Genomic DNA, 20069 nt, shown 5'->3' on the forward strand with positions numbered 1-20069 from the left:
GGAAGGTGTTCCTAATGTTTTGTACACTCAGTGTAAATCTGTGAGGAGAGATGTAAACAGAAAGAGTGGCTAATAGGGATATTTAATTGAGGTATGCACGCAGGAAGGCACGCAGGTACCTTAGCAGGCAGGCACACACACACACACATACTGTACCACATGTAAACACAGTAGTCTAGAGTCTAGACACTAAAGTTGTTGAGATTCTGAGATTCAAGGAAGGGTAGGGAAACTAATATCAATCATACACTACATGACCAAAAGCATGTGGACACCTGCTCATCAAACATCTCATTCCAAAATCATGGGCATTAATATGGTCCCCCCTTTGCTGCTACAACAGCCTCCACTCTTCTGGTAAGGCTTTCCACTAGATGTTGGAGCCTTGCTGCAGGGACTTGTTTTTATTTAGCCACAAGACCTTTAGTGAGGTTGGGTACTAATTTGGGTGATTAGGCCTGGCTCGCAGTCTGCGTTCCAATTCAACCCAAATGTGTTCGATGGGGTTGAGGTAAGGTATCTGTGCAGGCCAGTAAAGTTCTTCCACACCGACCTTGACAAAGCATTTTTGTATGGACCTTGCTTTGTGCACATTGTCATGCTGAAACAGGAAAGGATCTTCCCCAAACTGTTGCCACAAAGTTGGGGGCACTGAATTGTCTAGAATGTCATTGTATGCTGTTGCATTTACAGTGTGCACTATGCATTCGGGCAGGTAGCATTCTCCTGGCACTGGCCTAACCCAGATTAGTCCGTCGGACTGCCAGATGGTGAAGCATGATTCATCACTCCAGAAAACTTGGCACTTGACATTGCGTATGGTGAATTTTGGCTTGTGTGCAGCTGCTCGGGCATGCAAACCCATTTTTTGAACCTCCCGATGAACAGTTCTTGTGCTGACGTTGCTTCCAGAGGCAGTTTGGAACTCGGTCGTGAGTGTTGCAACCAAGGAAAGATGATTTTTACTCGCTACACGCTTCAGCACTCGGTGGTCCCGTTCTGTAAGCTTGTGTGGCCTAACACTTCGCGGCTGAACCGTTGTTGCTCCTAAACGTTTCCACTTCACAATAACATCACTTCAATTTGATTGGAGCAGATCTAGCAGGGCAGAAATGTGATGAACTGACATGTTGGAAAGGTGGCATCCTATGACGGTGCCATGTTGAAAGTCACTGAGCTCTCCACTAAGGCCATTCTACTGCCAATGTTTGTCTATGGAGATTGCATGGCTATGTGCTCGATTTTATACACTTGTCAGCAACGGGTTTGGTTGAAATAGCCGAATCCACTAATTTGAAGGAGTGTCCACATACTTTTGTGTATATAGTGTATGTAATAAAAGCAACATTTATCTCAGTTTGTTGACCCTAGTATGGCTACTACTTCCAGCACACTAAAACATACTCCTTCAATCTATCAAATACATTTTAGCTACTGCATCTAATTTGAATTGCTTCAGATGATGGAGTTGGAGAATACACACCCACTGTAAGTCACATGTGCGTACTAAAGCTACAGAGCTAGGAGAGACAATATACACACACACGCACACGCACACGTACACACACACACACACACACACACACACACACACACACACACACACACACACACACACACACACACACACACACACACACACACACACACACACAGTTGAAGTGGGAAGTTTACATACACCTTAGCCAAATACATTTAAACTCAGTTTTTCACAATTCCTGAAAATGTAATCCAAGTAAAACTTCCCTGTCATAGGTCAGTTAGGATCACCACTTTATTTTAAGAATGTGAAATCTCAGAATAATAGTAGAGGGAATTATTTCAGCTTTTATTTCTTTCATCACATTCCTAGTTTGTCAGAAGTTTACATACACTCAATTAGTATTTAGTAGCATTGCCTTTAAATTGTTTAACTTGGGTCAAACAATAAGTTGGGTGAATTTTGGCCCATTCCTCCTGACAGAGCTGGTGTAACTGAGTCAGGTTTGTAGGCCTCCTTGTTTGCACGTGCATTTTCAGTTCTGCCCACAAATGTTCTATAGGATTGAGGTCAGGGCTTTGCGATGGCCACTCCTATACCTTGACTTTGTTGTCCTTAAGCCATTTTGCCACAACTTTGAAAGTATGCTTAAGGTCATTGTCCATTTGGAAGACCCATTTGCGACCAAGCTTTAACTTCCTGACTGATGTCTTGAAATGTTGCTTCAATATATCCATATAATTTTCCTCCCTCATGATGCCATCTATTTAGTGAAGTGCACCAGTCCCTCCTGCAGCAAAGCACCCCCACAACATGATGCTGCCACCCCCGTGCTTCACGATTGGGATGGTGTTCTTCAGCTTGCAAGCCTCCCCCTTTTTCCTCCAAAAAATAATGATAGTCATTATAGACAAACAGTTCTATTTTTGTTTCATGAGATCAGAGGACATTTCTCCACAAAGTACGATCCTTGAGTCCCCATGTGCAGATGCAAAACGTAGTCTGGCTTTTTTTATGGTGGTTTTGAAGCAGTGGCTTCTTCCTTGCTGAGCAGCCTTTCAGGTTATGTCGGTATAGGACTCGTTTAACTGTGGATATAGATACTTTTGTACCTGTTTCCTCCAGCATCTTCACAAGGTCCTTTGCTGTTGTTCTGGGATTGATTTGCACTTTTCGCACCAAAGTCCGTTCATCTCCAGGAGACAGAATGCGTTTCCTTCCTGAGCGGCATGATGGCTGCGTGGTCCTATGGTGTTTATACTTGCGTACTATTGTTTGTGCAGATGAGCGTGGTACCTTAAGGCTCCCAAGGATGAACCAGACTTGTGGAGGTCTGCAGTTTTCTTTCTGAGATCTTGGCTGATTTCTTTTGATTTTCCCATGATGTCAAGCAAAGAGGCGCTGAGTTTGGTAGGCCTTGAAATACATCCACAGGTACACCTCCATTTAACTCAAATGATGCCAATTAGCCTATCAGAAGCTTTAAAGCCATGACATCATTTTCTGGAATTTTCCAAGCTGTTTAAAGGCACAGTCAACTTAGTGTATGTAATCTTCTGACCCACTGGAATTGTGATACAGTGAATTATATGTGAAATAATCTGTCTGTAAACAATTGTTGAAAAAATTACTTGTGTCATTGTCACGTCCTGACAAGTAAAAAGGGTTATTTGTCATTGTAGTTTGGTCAGGGCGTGGCAGGGGGTGTTTGTTTTGTGTGGTTCGGTGTTTTTGGTTTATGTTCTATATTTTCTATTTCTATTTTTATGTCTAGTTTTCAATTTCTATGTTGGGGTTTTGGCAATGACCTCCAATTAGAGGCAGCTGGTTGTCGTTGTCTCTAATTGGAGGACATATTTAGTTGGGTTTGTTTTCACTTGTGTTATGTGGGTGGTTGTTTCCAGTATAGTCTGTGCACCTTACTGGACTGTTTTTGTCGGCAGTTTATTTTATTTAAGTGTTTTCTTTAACCTCTCTGGGCCAGTGGGACGTTTGCGTCCCACCTAGTCAACAGCCAGTGGAATCGCGTCGCGCGAAATACAAATACCTCATAAATGCTATAACTTCAATTTCTCAAACATATGACTATTTTACACCATTTTATAGATACACCTCTCCTGAATCGAACCACGTTGTCCGATTTCAAAAAGGCTTTACAGCAAAAGCAAAACATTAGATTATGTTAGGAGAGTACCCAGCCCAAAATAATCACACTGCCATTTTCAAAGCAACTAGCATGCATCACAAATACCCAAAACACAGCTAAATGCAGCACTAACCTTGGACAATTTTCATTAGATAACACTCCTAGGACATCATGTTACACAATACATGCATTTCTTGTTCGACAAAGTTCATATTTATATATAAAAACAGCATTTTACATCGGCGCGTGACATTCAGAAAATACTTTCCCTCAAATGCTTCCGGTGAAACAGCACTACAGCTTACTAAATTACTATTCGAAAACATTGGTAAATTATAATATTGTCATTCAAAGAATTATAGATTAACATCTCGTGAATGCAACCAGCATTGCCAGATTTAAAAATAACTTTACTGGGATATCACACTTTGCAATAAACGAGGTGCTATGCTCAGAAAAATAGGCTAGGCGATACAGGTTAGCGCCATCTTGGAACCATCTAAAATCAAATATACTATTGTAAATATTCCCTTACCTTTGATTATCTTCATCAGAAGGCACTTCCAGGAATCCCAGGTCCACAACAAATGTAGTTTTGTTCGAAAAAGTTAATAATTTATGTCCCAATAGCTCCTTCTTGTTAGCGCGTTCCGAAGGCTACACATAATGTACGAGGCGCGCGGGACTTGTCATCACGAATGTGCAAAAAATATATATTTACTTTCGTTCAAACATGTCAAATGTTGTATAACATAAATCTTTAGGGCCTTTTTCAATCAGAGCTTCAATAATATTCAAGGCGGACGATTGCATTGTCTTACTAAACGTTTCGGAATGAGAGGGTACCCATGGGCGCCCGCATCATAGTAGTAATGGCCCTCCCTCTATGACCAACTTTCCAGGGCTCTCTTTAGGTCAGTTTCTACCAGAGAAGACTCAAACCACTTTGTAAAGACTGTTGACATCTAGTGGAAGCCTTAGGAAGTGCTAAATGAATCCTAACTCACGGTGTGTTTCATAGGCAAAGTGTGGAAGGTGATTCCACAAATCAGATTTCCACTTCCTGCATGGAATCTTCTCAGGTTTTGGCCTGCCATATGAGTTCTGTTATACTCACAGACACCATTCAAACCGTTTTAGAAACTTTAGAGTGTTTTCTATCCAAATACTAATTATATGCATATTCTAGTTAATGGGCAGGAGTAGTAACCAGATTAAATCGGGTACGTTTTTTATCCGGCCGTGCAAATACTGCCCCCTAGCCCCAACAGGTTTTAATAAAGAAAGTAGATGAGCACTTTACCCGCTGAGTTTTGGTCCAATCCTTACGACGCATATGACAGAACCACCCACCAAACAAGGACCAAGCAGCGGAAGAAGGAGCAGCAGGAGAGATATTTGGAGTCATGAATGTGGGAGGAGATCCTTGATGGCAAGGGTCCATGAACCCAGGCTGGGGAGTACCGGCGACTGAAGGAGGAACTGGAGGCAGCAAAGGCAGAACGATGTTTCTGGGAGAGGAGAGTAAGGGAGCAACATGAGGCCAAGAGGCATCCCCCCCCCCAAAAATGGGGGGGGGGGGGGCACACGGGGAGTTGGGCAGAGTCAAAGTGGAGACCTGAGCCAACTCCCCGTTCTTATTATGGAGAGCGACGGATCAAGCAAGCACCTTGTTACGCAGAAATGCGCACGGTGTCGCCCATACGCACGCACAGTCCGGTACGGCCAATAAGGGCTCCGCAGCGTTGCCGGGCAAGAGATGGCCGGCAGCCAGGAAGAAGTGTGCCGGCACAACGGATCTGGTCTCCAGTGCGTCTCCTCGGCCCAGTTTACCTTGCGCCTGCTCTACGCACGGCAGCTCTCATTTCCCAGCACAGCCCAGTTCGCCCTGTGCCAGCGCTCCGCCCGTGCCGGGCTACAGTGACTATCCAGCCAGGACGGGTTGTGCAGGCCATGCATTCCAGACCTCCAGTGCGTCTCCAAGACCCAGTGTACCCTGTGCCTGTTCCTGCTCCTCGCACTAGCCCTGAGGTGCGTGTTACTAGGCTGGCGCCTCCAAAGCCATAAAACGTCTAGTGCGCCTGCCCAGTCCAGTACGTTCTGTTCCTGCTCTCCGCACTAGCCCTGAGGTGCGTGTCACTAGCCTGGCGCCTCCAAAGCCAGCCCCACGCATCAGACCTCCAGTGCGCCTGCCCAGTCCAGTACGTCCTGTTCCTGCTCCCCGCATGAGCCCCGAGGTGCGTGTTACTAGTCTGGCGCCTCCTATGCCAGTCCCACACATCAGGCCTCCAGCGACGCTCCTCAGCCCTGAGCATCCAGCGACGCTCCTCAGCCCTGAGTCTCCAGCGACGCTCCTCAGCCCTGAGTCTCCAGCGACTCTCCTCAGCCCGGAGTCTCCAGCGACGCTCCTCAGCCCTGAGTCTCCAGCGACGCTCCTCAGCCCTGAGCCCTGACAAGCTGAATGTACCGAGCAGTATGTTTAAAATACTAGCACACAGTTCAGACACACATGGAAACCCCACAAGACATACAACCAGAGGTCTCTTCACAGTCCCCAAGTCCAGAACAGACCATGGGAGGCGCACAGTACTACATAGAGCCATGACTACAACTTTACTAGTTGGCAGGTTATTATTTTGGATGCTATTGAAGCTGAGCTCATCCGGATGAGTTATTAGTGCTTTGACATTTGTGATACCTGCCCCTCAGCATAGAATGGGAACATAATCCTAATTTACGTAAATGTTCATCTTTAGTCTGAAAGCTGCCGTCATGTCCTCTCTTTTTACTCAATCAATTCTTATCTAATAGTATTTATTGGACTGGAATCATGCTATTTTCCATCGTGTGAGATAGAGCTCTCTGTACAATGTTCCAGACACTGAGTTTACCACAGGTTGAATAATGTTTTCATTTGGACGTGGTTGGCTTCATCTAGTTTATAACATTTGTTTTGTAGACATTTCTCTTGATTATGTGATACGGTAACTCAGCTAATTCATTTATTTTTCACGAAATACTGTAATTTATCTCAGCTAAGAGAGAAACAGTACATTGACAATGAGTACCACAGAGCATTTGTGCTGTATCCTCCATCTTAGTATCCATATACTTGAACTGTCTGTTGGCAGTTAAACTATATAGTATTACTCAGGCAAGCCTTGAAGTAGCTTGGAATTTAGACCAAAGGATATCCTGGTTTTGAATCCGGATACATAGTATGTGCTGTATACTGTGTTCTTATGTGATCTGTAAATCATTTCTCTCCTCTCCGTTTTACGAAACTCTGTGGCCAGTCTGAGCCATCAGTAATGTGTGAAATCCATCTCAGCAGTGTCTGATTCTAGGGTACAGCTGACATGTGTTAGTTCTGCTGCTAAACTGGGTTGTCTCAGTTCATTCTAGGCTGCAGCTGGAGATGTTTTGGAGTGACTTTTTAAGGTTTAGTGTGCAGTGGTAGGTGGTTGAATTTGTTTTGAAGATGTAGTTTATTTACTGTTTTAAATTCATGCAACAGGTGCTTTGTTTTTGAAAATGAGAAACATCCCTAATGATCTTTGTGTTTTCTCCTTTTGATGTTAAGGTTATGGCTTGGCTTTTTGTACAATACCAGTCCATGTATATTTAAGTGTGATTTACTCTTTGCAAACTGGTTTATGTTCTGAAATTCATATCATAACATCACTACCATGTAATGCAACATGGACTGCACAGTTTGTATAAAAGACAGATACAGTAGATATATGAAGAAAAATAAAGCAATGTTTGTGATCACAGCTTAATAAGAGCCACCTCATCTATAATACTGACACATTCTTGGATGTTTGATCAATGTACTCCACTGGACAAAAACGGATTAAATCAACGTTGTTTCCACATAAAAAAAGCCATCAACGTAAGTGAACTTCGTAACCCTAACTTTTAACCTAATCCAATTACATTATTATTATTTATATTTGACGTTGAATTCACGTTAGTTGACAACTAAACAAAATGTAAGACTCGATGATGAACTGACGTCTGTGCCCAGTGGAATGGTCCTGCTGAATAACATTGTCAAAACTAAGTCATTGCTGGTGCTAATATGGTTAACCTAGCGAGGCCAGGAAAGAAGCTTTCCATTGGCAATACTAAATGAAAGTCCTGTGCTCTTGTGTTTCACAGCAGCCGAGGCCCGGCCTCCTGAGCTCAACTCCAGCCCACTCATCTGGTTCTATTTAAGGCCTTCAGTGTCGACTCTTATGATTGGTGTACACAACCCCCCCTACTCTTCCTCCAGCTCCAGCCCCAACAAGGAGAAGGAGGCTTTTTAACAGACTGTTTATTTTCCAGGGGAAATTGTGCCTTTCTCCCGCTCCACTGTTCTATCGACAACCGGCTGCTGCTCCTGCTCTTTCTTTCTCTTTCTCTCTATTGCTTTCCTCTTTTCCTCTCCATCCATTCCTATTTTTCTATCTCAAGTATAGACTATGGATGAGGCCCCCCAACAGCTTAGAATGGATTCTCTTCAGCAAACTGCTTGATGTATTTTGGGAGACTTTCAGTTTAATAGGCGTTCCTTTTTGACACTCCAGCTATATGGCCAGACTCTTGGGAAAATGCACAGAGCCCAGCGTGTGTTCCCATTGGCTGAGGTCTACTGACAAATTGGCCTATGGCGCAGAGGGTGCCCGGCGGTCGCTCTCGCGGACCCATGACCGGGAGCTGGCTGACAGCGTGTTTTTTCCCATCAACCCCAGGTTTGGATGGTGCCAATCCTATGCTACTGGAGCAGTACATGGTGGTGGCCAACTATGAGAAGCAGGAGCCGGCGGAAATCAGCCTGCAGGCCGGCAAACTGGTAGACGTCATCGATAAGAGCGAGAGTGGTGAGTGACCAACCTACACACGCATGCATGCAGGCACACACGTGCGCACACACACACAGTGATGCAAACCTATTCATGCACACTTTCCGGCCAGCATCCACATGAGAATTCCCATTTTCACCTCTCAGTCTGGGGTCCCGGTCTTTTCTTCATCCCCTTCTTCCTCCCTTCTTTACCTCTCCCCCATTCCCCCCCCTCCCTTTATGTCCACAGCCTTCAAACTGTGCCTTAGCCCTGGAGGCTCACTTTGGCCTGCAGAGAGGCCTGTTTTTTCCCCTTGTTGGTTTAGGCCGGGGCCAGAATGTTGCCTTTTGTAGGAGGAATGTCTCCCAGACTCCTATATTAATTATCCAGCTCACTTTAATGGAAAAACAGAGAGACATGCTGGATTTACATATGCCAGCTGCACGGGGTCCTGAGTCAGCTGTTTAACCTCTGAAAATGGAGTGCTAGGAGCTGATCCTCAAAAGGAACTGAAAATAATCTTCATCTGGCCCTTGTTGAGATTCATTAAATTTGGCTTTTTCACAGTGAAGGGTGATAATTGTTACGCAGAGCTTAGTCTATTGACTGTTATGCATATCATGCCCTCCAGTAGAAACAATGAAATGATCTACTCTTTATAAAGTCCTGTATACATATGTTGATGGTCTTACTTGATATGTCAGTGTTTACTTTTGCCTATACACTTTGACCCAGTTAAGACTCACTAACTCTTGCACTATAACATACAAACACACCTCACCATTAACTGAACCACAGTTTTAGCTGACGCAGCATAAGGAAATCTGTGTAGTTTTCCTTTCCCTTCAGTAGAATGAAATAAGAAGTTTTGTCATATCCATCTCCAAAGCCTCTAGAGCGAGAGACAGGCTCAGTAACAGAGGTTGACGTCCTGGCTTAAATGGTGTTCCCAGACAGTAAAGCAGTAATGGGACTCATATGTTCTTCAAAGAGGAGGGGAAACAGTGATCAGAAAAGCAATTTGACTTAGGTTTCACATTGGGTGTGAGTAAAACCCCATGCCATAGAGGCCTAAAGGAAGAGAGTCAATTGACTCAGACTGCTTTGAAGTGTCTGTACCCACCCTTTGAGTTCCTCCGTTTATTTTTCCTTCTTGGTCCAGTTGGATTTGATCCCACTAGGGAGTCACGTTGAGGCAGATTTCCAAACACCTTGAAGTCCTTCTGCCCGAGGCCTTGACTTGAGTCCTTTCCTCCATAATAAGCATGGAGCTTGATGGATGATGCTGGTGACTGGGCTTTTGAAGGCTGCAGTACATTTAGATGACTACAGAGTAAATATGTCACTGGTCAGAGAGTTCACACACCTGCAAGTCTAACTGAATCACTGTCTGATTCATAGGTATACAACCAGTAGTGTATAGATGGCATTTGGCATCAACAACTCAAGCACTGTATGCAGGGGACTCCCAAGTATTGCAGAGGTAGCTAACTCAAAACCCATCAGAGCACTGTCTGAAGCCTGTAGTGTTCAACATAACAGTTAGCATTAGCTGAAGCCTGTAGTGTTTATCAGAATGGTTAGCATTAGTTGAAGCCTGTAGTGTTCAACAGAATGGTTAGCATTAGCTGAAGCCTGTAATGTTCATCAGAATGGTTAGCATTAGCTGAAGCCTGTTGTGTTCAACAGTATGGTTAGCATTAGCTGAAGCATGTATTGTTCATCAGAATGGTTAACATTAGCTAAAGCCTGTGGTGTTCATCAAATCAAATCAAACCAAATGTATTTATATAGCCCTTCTTACATCAGTTGATATATCAAAGTGCTGTACAGAAACCCAGCCTAAAACCCCAAACAGCAAGCAATGCAGGTGTAGAAGCATGGTGGCGAGGAAAAACTCCCTAGAAAGGCCAAAACCTAGGAAGAAACCTAGAGAGGAACCAGGCTATGAGGGGTGGCCAGTCCTCTGCTGGCTGTGCCAGGTGTAGATTATAACAGAACATGGCCAAGATGTTAAAATGCTCATAAATGACCAGCATGGTCAAATAATAGTAATCACAGTGAACAGGTCAGGGTTCCATAGCCGCAGGCAGAACAGTTGAAACTGGAGCAGCAGCACGGCCAGGTGGACTGGGGACAACAAGGAGTCATCATGCCAGGTAGTCCTGAGGCATGGTGCTAGGGCTCAGGTCCTCCATGAGAGAGAGAGAAAGAATTAGAGAGAGCATACTTAAATTCACACAGGATACCGGATAAGACAGGAGAAATACTCCAGATATAACAGATATAACCATTCATCAGAATGGTTAGCATTAGCTGAAGCCTGCAGTGCTCATCAGAATGGCTAGCACTAGCTGAATCCTGCAGTGTTCATCAGAATGGTTAGCATTAGCTAAGGCAAATTTCCTTACCTTGGATTAGATAATATACTTCTGACAGGGGCTTTGAATCTAAGTCAGTTCATGTAGGCACGTTCAACTTTCTCAGTTTTCCATGTCCCTTTCCAGGCCAAGCCATTATTTTCATTTGCACTGGTTTGTTGATACCCCTTTTGCATATTGGCCTTCAGTCAGTGTCATAGTTGATGATAATTCATGTTTTGGTGAGAGGGTGCTCCTGGTTATTAGATCAGGTACTGTGCCTTGTAAATAAACATAACTCAGAATGGCAACGTGTGTTGTGGATTCGCTCCGCTCAGATGTATTTTTATTTTGATATTTATATTATACAATTCTTGTAAAAGGGCAGGAATGCTGCACTGCCAGGACTCATCAAAGACAGAGAAATTGGGCAAGATCTATATTTTTGGTTATGTCATTTTCACAGAGTTGCATAAAAATCAGCTGCCACTTTTTAGGATACTCAAAAGCAGTGTTCCATAAATGTTTTATCCCTGATGCCCTTGCAGTTTCTTGTATTTGTTTGATTGCAATCCCTCTGTATATTTTCACTACTGAGTTAGGTCAGAGCTTGCCAGAGAGAGACACTGACTTTGGAGAGGAGAGGAGTGTGGGCCAGGGAGAGAGTCAGGGGGAATATGGAAAAAGCCCTTTCCTGCCAAAGTTAGCGGTTCAGAGAGGTTGGTTCATTATAATGGCTTAATGGATCCTCCAGGATGCCTCCTCAACTTACAGTGTGTTAAAGAGATGCTAACCAGGGCTAAGCTAAGATAGCACACCACTTTTTAACCTTTACTTAACCAGGTGGGTCAATTAAGAACAATCTTTTTATTTATGTACAGTTGAACTTTTCTTGTTATCGAAATGCATAGGAAAAGTAAAACATTTGCCATCACATTTCCTTCTAGAGGTATGCTACCTACTCTACACCTCAAGGGCAATGTTAGGCTAGCCTTGCCCAGTCCAACCCAGATAATATCCCTCTAAATCTCTTCTGAACAGTGTACGTTTACACTGCTCAAATCCTAGATCGGCGTTTTAAATTGTAATTTGCCAAATTAACTCCAGGAATGTCTGTGTCGGAGAGGGAAGCAGCTTGGGTCTGTCTGCCCCTCAGGCTCCCCATAGCTCCCCTGTACCACCCTGCATGTGTGTCCGTCTATAAACCAATAGCCTGCGTCAGTCAGTGGTGAATTCTGGGAACACTTTGTATGGTATTTTAGGCTTACATGTTAAGGCTGTGTCACAATTATTTTCCTTGTCTCTCTTCTCTTGTCTCCCTTCATTCTTGATGGAAAATGGATACGTTGAGGAGGTACTCGATGGGTTTCCAACATGTATTTCTCTCTGCGCTTAAATCCTCTCAGATACTGTAGATCAGTGTTCATGAGGAAGAGGAGATGTGAATAAGGAGCTGTTTAACACCATTGGGAAACAAGCTTATGCTCTGGCCGGACGATGGACATGAACCAACGGATTCGTGAGGTGCCTCTCATTTAGGAATAACAATTAAAGTTAAATAGCGTTTTAGAGGGTTGGGCTATCAGATACTCCAGGATTTTGCGCCCCACACACGCCATCTGTGCTGCCTAGAGCATAGGGCTGCAGAAGTACGTAGCTTTAGAAAGGTCAGCACACATTCTAGAGGGGATCCTTTCACATTCTAGGGGGCTGCATTGGCTGTTCCTTAGGTCAACATTAGTACTTTTTCGCCTCCCAATCTTAACAGAACCATCGCTGGAAATTGTACCCAGTATTTTATGAAAACTGGAAGTGAATGTATTGAACTTTATATATTTCCCCTCTTTTATACTGTATACAGTGTTTATAAATACAAAAACTTGAAATTAATGGGGTTTTCTCCTGCAGTGCTTTCCAGTGGGATCAGATATCTCCAGTAGTGCTGAGGCTCAGCATTCCACATCATCTCAAGCCCAGAGAAATGCCTGTCACGCTAAAGGTTATAATCTTCATATCACATCTGTAGCATGAGCTAATATTTCAAAGACTGACCCCAAAACACAAAAATTGTTTTAGTAAGTAACACTTGTGTTTTAGTAGCAGTTAAAGACAGGCTATTTGATTCAATGTGAGACTTTGGATATCTATAAATAAAATACATGCAGCACAGTAGAGCCTGAGGCACCTCAATCCTGTGTTAAAACATTGCATATTGTAGTTTATATGAGTACATATGGTATACATTCACAGTAAGAAAATCTAAAGTTGCTGGCCTGTTTGCATTTTTGTCTTGAGCAATAAATGTGTTGTTGATTACAGTAAAATGGAGGCTGGAGTGTTGAACCTGATATAGTATTTCCAGACATCAGGTACTGTAGGGGAGACAAATAGGGCTCAGGCCCTCTTCAACAGATAGGTTCCTCTATTTTACCCTCCCTCTTAGAAAGAGACAGAGGCAGAGGGGATATGAGTAAAGCTTTATCACTTTGAAGTCTGAGCCAAACATCTGTTCACTTGCTCCACTTTTTCCTTTCAAGGAATATCCATCCTTACTGTAGCAGTACCACTTTACTTTTCACCCTAGAGCCACATTATGACACACATGGCTTACATAATAATCATTGTTTTTTATGATTAATTTTCTCTGTAAACAAAACAAAGAAACTTTTTTTTCAGAAGTGTTTGTTATTGTTTTTGGCTGTGTAAATGAGGCTGACGTCAACATTTCATCCAGGCATTGAAAGCCTAATTAGATAGTTGGCAACCACATCCTTTAATTTAGTACATCCAGTGTAAACTCTGTTGGCTATGTCAAAAATGAACTTACAACATTTATTTGTCTTGTCCTGAGTTGTATCATGGTTTCTTTGCAGTAGAATCACTGATGTTGTTTTGTATTGTTTGCAGTGAATTTGGGACATTTAAGTATGGTTTTTGTGGTAATGCAAGACCACCACCAGATAGCTGTGGGTATGACACTGTTGTCTCACTATTGTTTCACTATTGTCTCATTATTGTCTCACTGAACCACTGACCTAAAGGAGAGGGCACAGAACTTACTGTAGCACAACTCAGTGAGGAGAAAAGCACTGCATGGACCTGAACGTAAACATTATGAAATGACTCCTAATAGTGAGTGTTGTTTGTTATGTTTATCTGTCACTGAACCATTTGCAATGGATCCTTGCAATTTCCCCTAAAAGCTAGTTCTTGAGAACTACAGTATAGAAGGGAAATAATATTTACTTCATCCATTACTTCCTCAGCACAGCTAGTGACGCAGACTTGAGACACAGATGATAAAGATTCGTACAGCTGCAGGAGACACAGATGAGGATGTTGATGGAGACAACAGACAAATGGTAGATAGACAGACACAGATAAAGACAGATGTAGGTGTAGTCGTATAATGTCTCTCCACTTCCTCCGCATTGGGTCCAGTCCCAGCCCTGCTGGTCAATGTATCAAATTGTACATAATACACAAAAAATGCACGTGCATATACACACACACACACATCCTGGGGTACGGAAAACATGCATATCTCACCTTTCAACAGCTGTATGTCTACTCAGTTACACATTTTCATACATGTCACCAAATCATTTTCAGGGGGTTCATGTTTAAATGTATGTTTCTGTGTGATGGTATTTTGCCAAAACACCTTTACATTTGGTCTAGAAAATTCAACAAGAACAGTTGTAGCACTGGTATATTAACATTTATTCATTAATGAAAGACCAGAGACAAATTCTCTGAAAAAATAATGTTTTTCAGGTTCTCTGTAATTCACGCCTGTGTGTTATAAACCTGCATTGGCAAGGAAACATACTTTTATTGCCTCTTTTGAGGTGCAGTGAACTCAGCCTAAGCCCCTACCATATGAGAACAAGGTTGAAAAATAAAGTAAAGGCAGTCATAGCCATCAATAACAGAGTGTATTTACTCAAACGTCTTAAGGGACAGACACGCAGGCATGTACATTTTAGTCATTTAGCAACTGCTCTTATCCAAAGCGACTTACAGGAGCAATTAGGGTTAAGAGCCTTGCTCAAGGGCATATTGACAAATTCTTTCGACTAGTCGGCTCGGGGATTCAAACCAGCAACCTTTTGGTTCCTGGCCCAACGCTCTTAACTGCTCTTAACTGCTAGACTACATGCCTGTTTGCCGGCCAACAGTACTTAGCACCTCTGAACAGATTGCCAGCTATAATTTGCAAACCAATTCTACGTATAGAATTGCATGAAAATGTCGGACACCCACCGGTGAGTGGTCCCTAAAACACACCTCAGCGAATGAACGGTAGATGAACAGCAGATCGACATTCGGTGGGGTGTGTGGCTGCCTTATTAAAGTGGCCATAATGTATATTCAAATGTCTAACTTTCAAATGTGCTTTCAAATTAAGGTATCACATTCCTATACCTTATTCCCATATTTCCCATTTTAGCTAGCAAGACCTCAATTATCTCGTTCCCCTCTACATTGACTTGGTACTGATACCCTATGTATATAGCCAAGTTATTGTTATTTATTGTGTATTTATTACTTGTATTATTACATGTTATTACTTTTCTATTATTTATCTATTTTCTCTCTCTCTGCATTGTTGGGAGGGCCCGTAAGTAAGCATTTCACTGTTAGTCTACACCTGTTGTTTACGAAGCATGTGACTAATAAAATTACATTTGTGAAATGACAATAACTTTAGCCAGCCAACAGAGAGGAAGAGGCGAAGCCATGGATTTTTTCCTAATATAGCTGTCTAGCCGGGTGGCTAGCAGACTGAGGCTAATATTACAGTTCTGTCATCATCGGCATTCTGGGAATACTTGTTCTATGTGGCATAGTGACACGGCAACAGTCAGAGGAGTGGTGGGGGTTACGTTAATGTCAAAAGTTAACCGCACTCTCGTGACCAAAGAATGCTAGCTAGCTTTTTTAGAAAGAAATCGTACATTTGAGAGGGAATTCTCACAAATAAAATGTTGCAATCCATTTTATAAGCGCATTAACACACTCCAGACTCTGCGTTGCCAGGGAAGTACTGCACACCTCAGCAGTTGAAAGGCTCCAGTCCAAACCCGGGTCTGTAGTGAAGCCTCAAGCACTGCGATGCAGTGCCTAAGACTGCTGTTCTACTCAGAAGGCCGTTTTCGAGGGGTTTTGTCATTTCACTCTCCTGCAGAGAAACAGCCATGACTTCTCCAGAGCTAGGCGACAGAGAAATGGTGTTGAAAAGCCTGTGGCAGCAGCCAAGGGGCTGATTTTTCAAAAAGTTATCTGATTGGATTACCCCTATTGGATAGGAATTAATGTTAGAATTTAGTTTTTCAAAACTGAAAAATGGAATTCTATTCCTCCGGATATGGACCTTACCCTATCCAGATTCTGATCCTGATAGGGATAAGGATTTGGTAATCAATCTGATCTTTATTCAGGAATTGTAGGTGATTAGGATTGTTTTGATCCCAAAAATCATGAATATTTTGATCCCACTAGAAGGGTGGATTCAAGGTGGATTTGGAAAGGTGAAAGGCACTACAACCAATAAATGTCAATGTAACTAAGATGAGGAGGATTAAAAAATGTTATTACATCTAAAATCCAAAGGTTAATTATGTTAAATTGACTGCAGTATAGGTATTTGGTAAATTATGTTAAGTGTCAAATGCATTTACTTAATTATTAGTGATATGCAGGCTCTATTATTTTTTTTCAAGGTACCTTTATTAAAAAGCCGGATGTGGAGGTCCTGGGCTCGCGTGGTTACACATGGTCTGCAGTTATGAGGCCGATGGACGTACTGCCAAATTCGCTAAAATAACATTGGAGTCAGGTTATGGTTCTCAGGCAACAGCTCTGGTGGACATTCCTGCAGTCAGCATGCCAATTGCACACTCCCTCAAAACTTGTGACACCTGTGGCATTGTGTGACAAAACTGCAGATTTTAAAGTGGTCTTTTATTGTCCCCAGCACAAGGTGCACCTGTGTAATGACCATGCTGTTTAATCAGCTTCTTGATATGCCATACCTGTCAGGTGGATGGCTTATCTGGTCAAGGAGAAATTCTCACTAACAAGGATGGAAACTAAGTTGTGCACAAAATCTGAAATACGATTTTTGTGCGTATGGAAAATTGCTGGGATTTTTTTCTTTATCTCATGAAACATGTGACCAACACTTTACATGTTGCGTTTATATTTCTGTTTCCCCAGGTTGAAGTAGTATCACAACCTGTCCAGTAGATGACCTGTTTAAATCACTGAAAAACAGGATTCTGTGATCTTGATATCGTGGTATCTGGATCAGAATGATCCCATCCGATTATTTTCTGAAAAAAACCCGGCTTATAAACAGCCAGATTTATCTGATCCTGTTAGAAAAAAAGAGGATTACTAAATCCAACTAATTCTGACCCCCCCAAAAAAAGTTTTGAAAAACCTGACTGTCTTATTGGCTAAACAAAATGTTGTAATATAAGTCGCCCAGTAGATGGCAATACAGAGACCTATCCAAAGCACAACGTCTGAATTCTGTGATCTTGATTTTGCGATATCTGGATCAGAATGATCCTATCTGATTATTTTCTGGAGAAAAATAACGGCTCAAAAACAGCCAGATCGATCTGATCCTGGATATCAAGGATTACAGAATCCGGATCATTCTGATCCCCCCCATTTTGTTTTTGTTGAAAAACCAGCCCTTGGGGTTGGTGCAACATTTTTAATAGCGATCAAGGTGTTAGATTACTGTCTGTAGCCATTCAGGCACTGAAAACACTGGTCAGTGTATTATTTCACATCCACTCCGTGAGTGACTGCATGACTCAGAAATTGACTCAAACGTGCCAAGTGAAGCATGAAATGACTCACAAGGCCTTGCAACGTACATCTCACTGTTAATCTAATAATAATTTATACCCATGCACTTCAAACTTCAATATTTTCTTACTTTATTTTTCAGATGAAGCTGTCCTGTGTATGCTCAATACTGTATCTTTCACCCAGACCTTTGTCTAGAATCCAATTGATTGAATAATGCAGTCATATCCCAAGGAATTCAATCATATCAAGCAAGACGATGATAATGGAGATTTGAGCTACTGTACCAGTTACGTCCCACCGATTTCAGGGGTAACGAGACTAAATCGAGATTTAAATCATCACAAGGACATCCAAAACCACACTGTCCTCCATTTACATTTACATTTAAGTCATTTAGCAGACGCTCTTATCCAGAGCGACTTACAAATTGGTGCATTCACCTTATGATATCCAGTGGAACAACTACTTTACAATAGTGCATCTAAATCTTTTAAGGGGGGGGGGGGGGGGTTAGAAGGATTACTTTATCCTATCCTAGGTATTCCTTAAAGAGGTGGGGTTTCAGGTGTCTCCGGAAGGTGGTGATTGACTCCGCTGTGCTGGCGTCGTGAGGGAGCTTGTTCCACCATTGGGGTGCCAGAGCAGCGAACAGTTTTGACTGGGCTGAGCGGGAACTGTGCTTCCTCAGAGGTAGGGGGGCCAGCAGGCCAGAGGTGGATGAACGCAGTGCCCTTGTTTGGGTGTAGGGCCTGATCAGAGCCTGAAGGTATGGAGGTGCCGTTCCCTTCACAGCTCCGTAGGCAATCACCATGGTCTTGTAGCGGATGCGAGCTTCAACTGGAAGCCAGTGGAGAGAGCGGAGGAGCGGGGTGACGTGAGAGAACTTGGGAAGGTTGAATACCAGATGGGCTGCGGCGTTCTGGATGAGTTGTAGGGGTTTAATGGCACAGGCAGGGAGCCCAGCCAACAGCGAGTTGCAGTAATCTAGACGGGAGATGACAAGTGCCTGGATTAGGACCTGCGCCGCTTCCTGTGTGAGGCAGGGTCGTACTCTGCGAATGTTGTAGAGCATGAACCTACAGGATCGGGTCACCGCCTTGATGTTAGTGGAGAACGACAGGGTGTTGTCCAGGATCACGCCAAGGTTCTTAGCACTCTGGGAGGAGGACACAAGGGAGTTGTCAACCGTGATGGCGAGATCATGGAACGGGCAGTCCTTCCCCGGGAGGAAGAGCAGCTCCGTCTTGCCGAGGTTCAGCTTGAGGTGGTGATCCGTCATCCACACTGATATGTCTGACAGACATGCAGAGATACGATTCGCCGCCTGGTTATCAGAAGGGGGAAAGGAGAAGATTAATTGTGTGTCGTCTGTATAGCAATGATAGGAGAGACCATGTGAGGATATGACAGAGCCAAGTGACTTGGTGTATAGCGAGAATAGGAGAGGGCCTAGAACAGAGCCCTGGGGGACACCAGTGGTGAGAGCGCATGGTGCGGAGACAGATTCTCGCCACGCCACCTGGTAGGAGCGACCTGTCAGGTAGGACGCAATCCAAGCGTGGGCCATGCCGGAGATGCCCAACTCGGAGAGGGTGGAGAGGAGGATCTGATGGTTCACAGTATCAAAGGCAGCAGATAGGTCTAGAAGGATGAGAGCAGAGGAGAGAGAGTTAGCTTTAGCAGTGCGGAGAGCCTCCGTGACACAGAGAAGAGCAGTCTCAGTTGAATGCCCAGTCTTGAAACCTGACTGATTAGGATCAAGAAGGTCATTCTGAGAGAGATAGCAGGAGAGCTGGCCAAGGACAGCACGTTCAAGAGTTTTGGAGAGAAAAGAAAGAAGGGATACTGGTCTGTAGTTGTTGACATCGGAGGGATCGAGTGTAGGTTTTTTCAGAAGGGGTGCAACTCTCGCTCTCTTGAAGACGGAAGGGACGTAGCCAGCGGTCAAGGATGAGTTGATGAGCGAGGTGAGGTAGGGGAGAAGGTCTCCGGAAATGGTCTGGAGAAGAGAGGAGGGGATAGGGTCAAGTGGGCAGGTTGTTGGGCGGCCGGCCATCACAAGATGCGAGATTTCATCTGGAGAGAGAGGGGAGAAAGAGGTCAAAGCACAGGGTAGGGCAGTGTGAGCAGGACCAGCGGTGTCGTTTGACTTAGCAAACGAGGATCGGATATCGTCAACCTTCTTTTCAAAATGGTTGACGAAGTCATCCGCAGAGAGGGAGGAGGGGGGGGGAGGGGGAGGAGGATTCAGGAGGGAGGAGAAGGTAGCAAAGAGCTTCCTAGGGTTAGAGGCAGATGCTTGGAATTTAGAGTGGTAGAAAGTGGCTTTAGCAGCAGAGACAGAAGAGGAGAATGTAGAGAGGAGGGAGTGAAAGGATGCCAGGTCCGCAGGGAGGCGAGTTTTCCTCCATTTCCGCTCG

The 20069-nt window shown here is 43.6% G+C and overlaps 1 protein-coding gene across 2 annotated transcripts in view; it reads left to right on the plus strand.

Annotated features, from left to right (window-relative positions):
* LOC106607224 (SH3 and PX domain-containing protein 2A) overlaps nucleotides 1-20069 on the plus strand; it is a 114885-nt gene that overhangs the window by 66463 nt on the left and 28353 nt on the right. For both annotated transcript variants that reach the window (XM_014203975.3, XM_014203971.3), the window contains exon 7: nucleotides 8366-8494. In XM_014203975.3, coding sequence (XP_014059450.1) covers nucleotides 8366-8494 — 129 coding nt within the window. The remainder of the gene's footprint in view (nucleotides 1-8365; nucleotides 8495-20069) is intronic.

The sequence above is a fragment of the Salmo salar genome, chromosome 01, assembly GCF_965601325.2.
Source record: "Salmo salar chromosome 01, fSalSal1, whole genome shotgun sequence".
Lineage (NCBI taxonomy): Eukaryota > Metazoa > Chordata > Actinopteri > Salmoniformes > Salmonidae > Salmo > Salmo salar.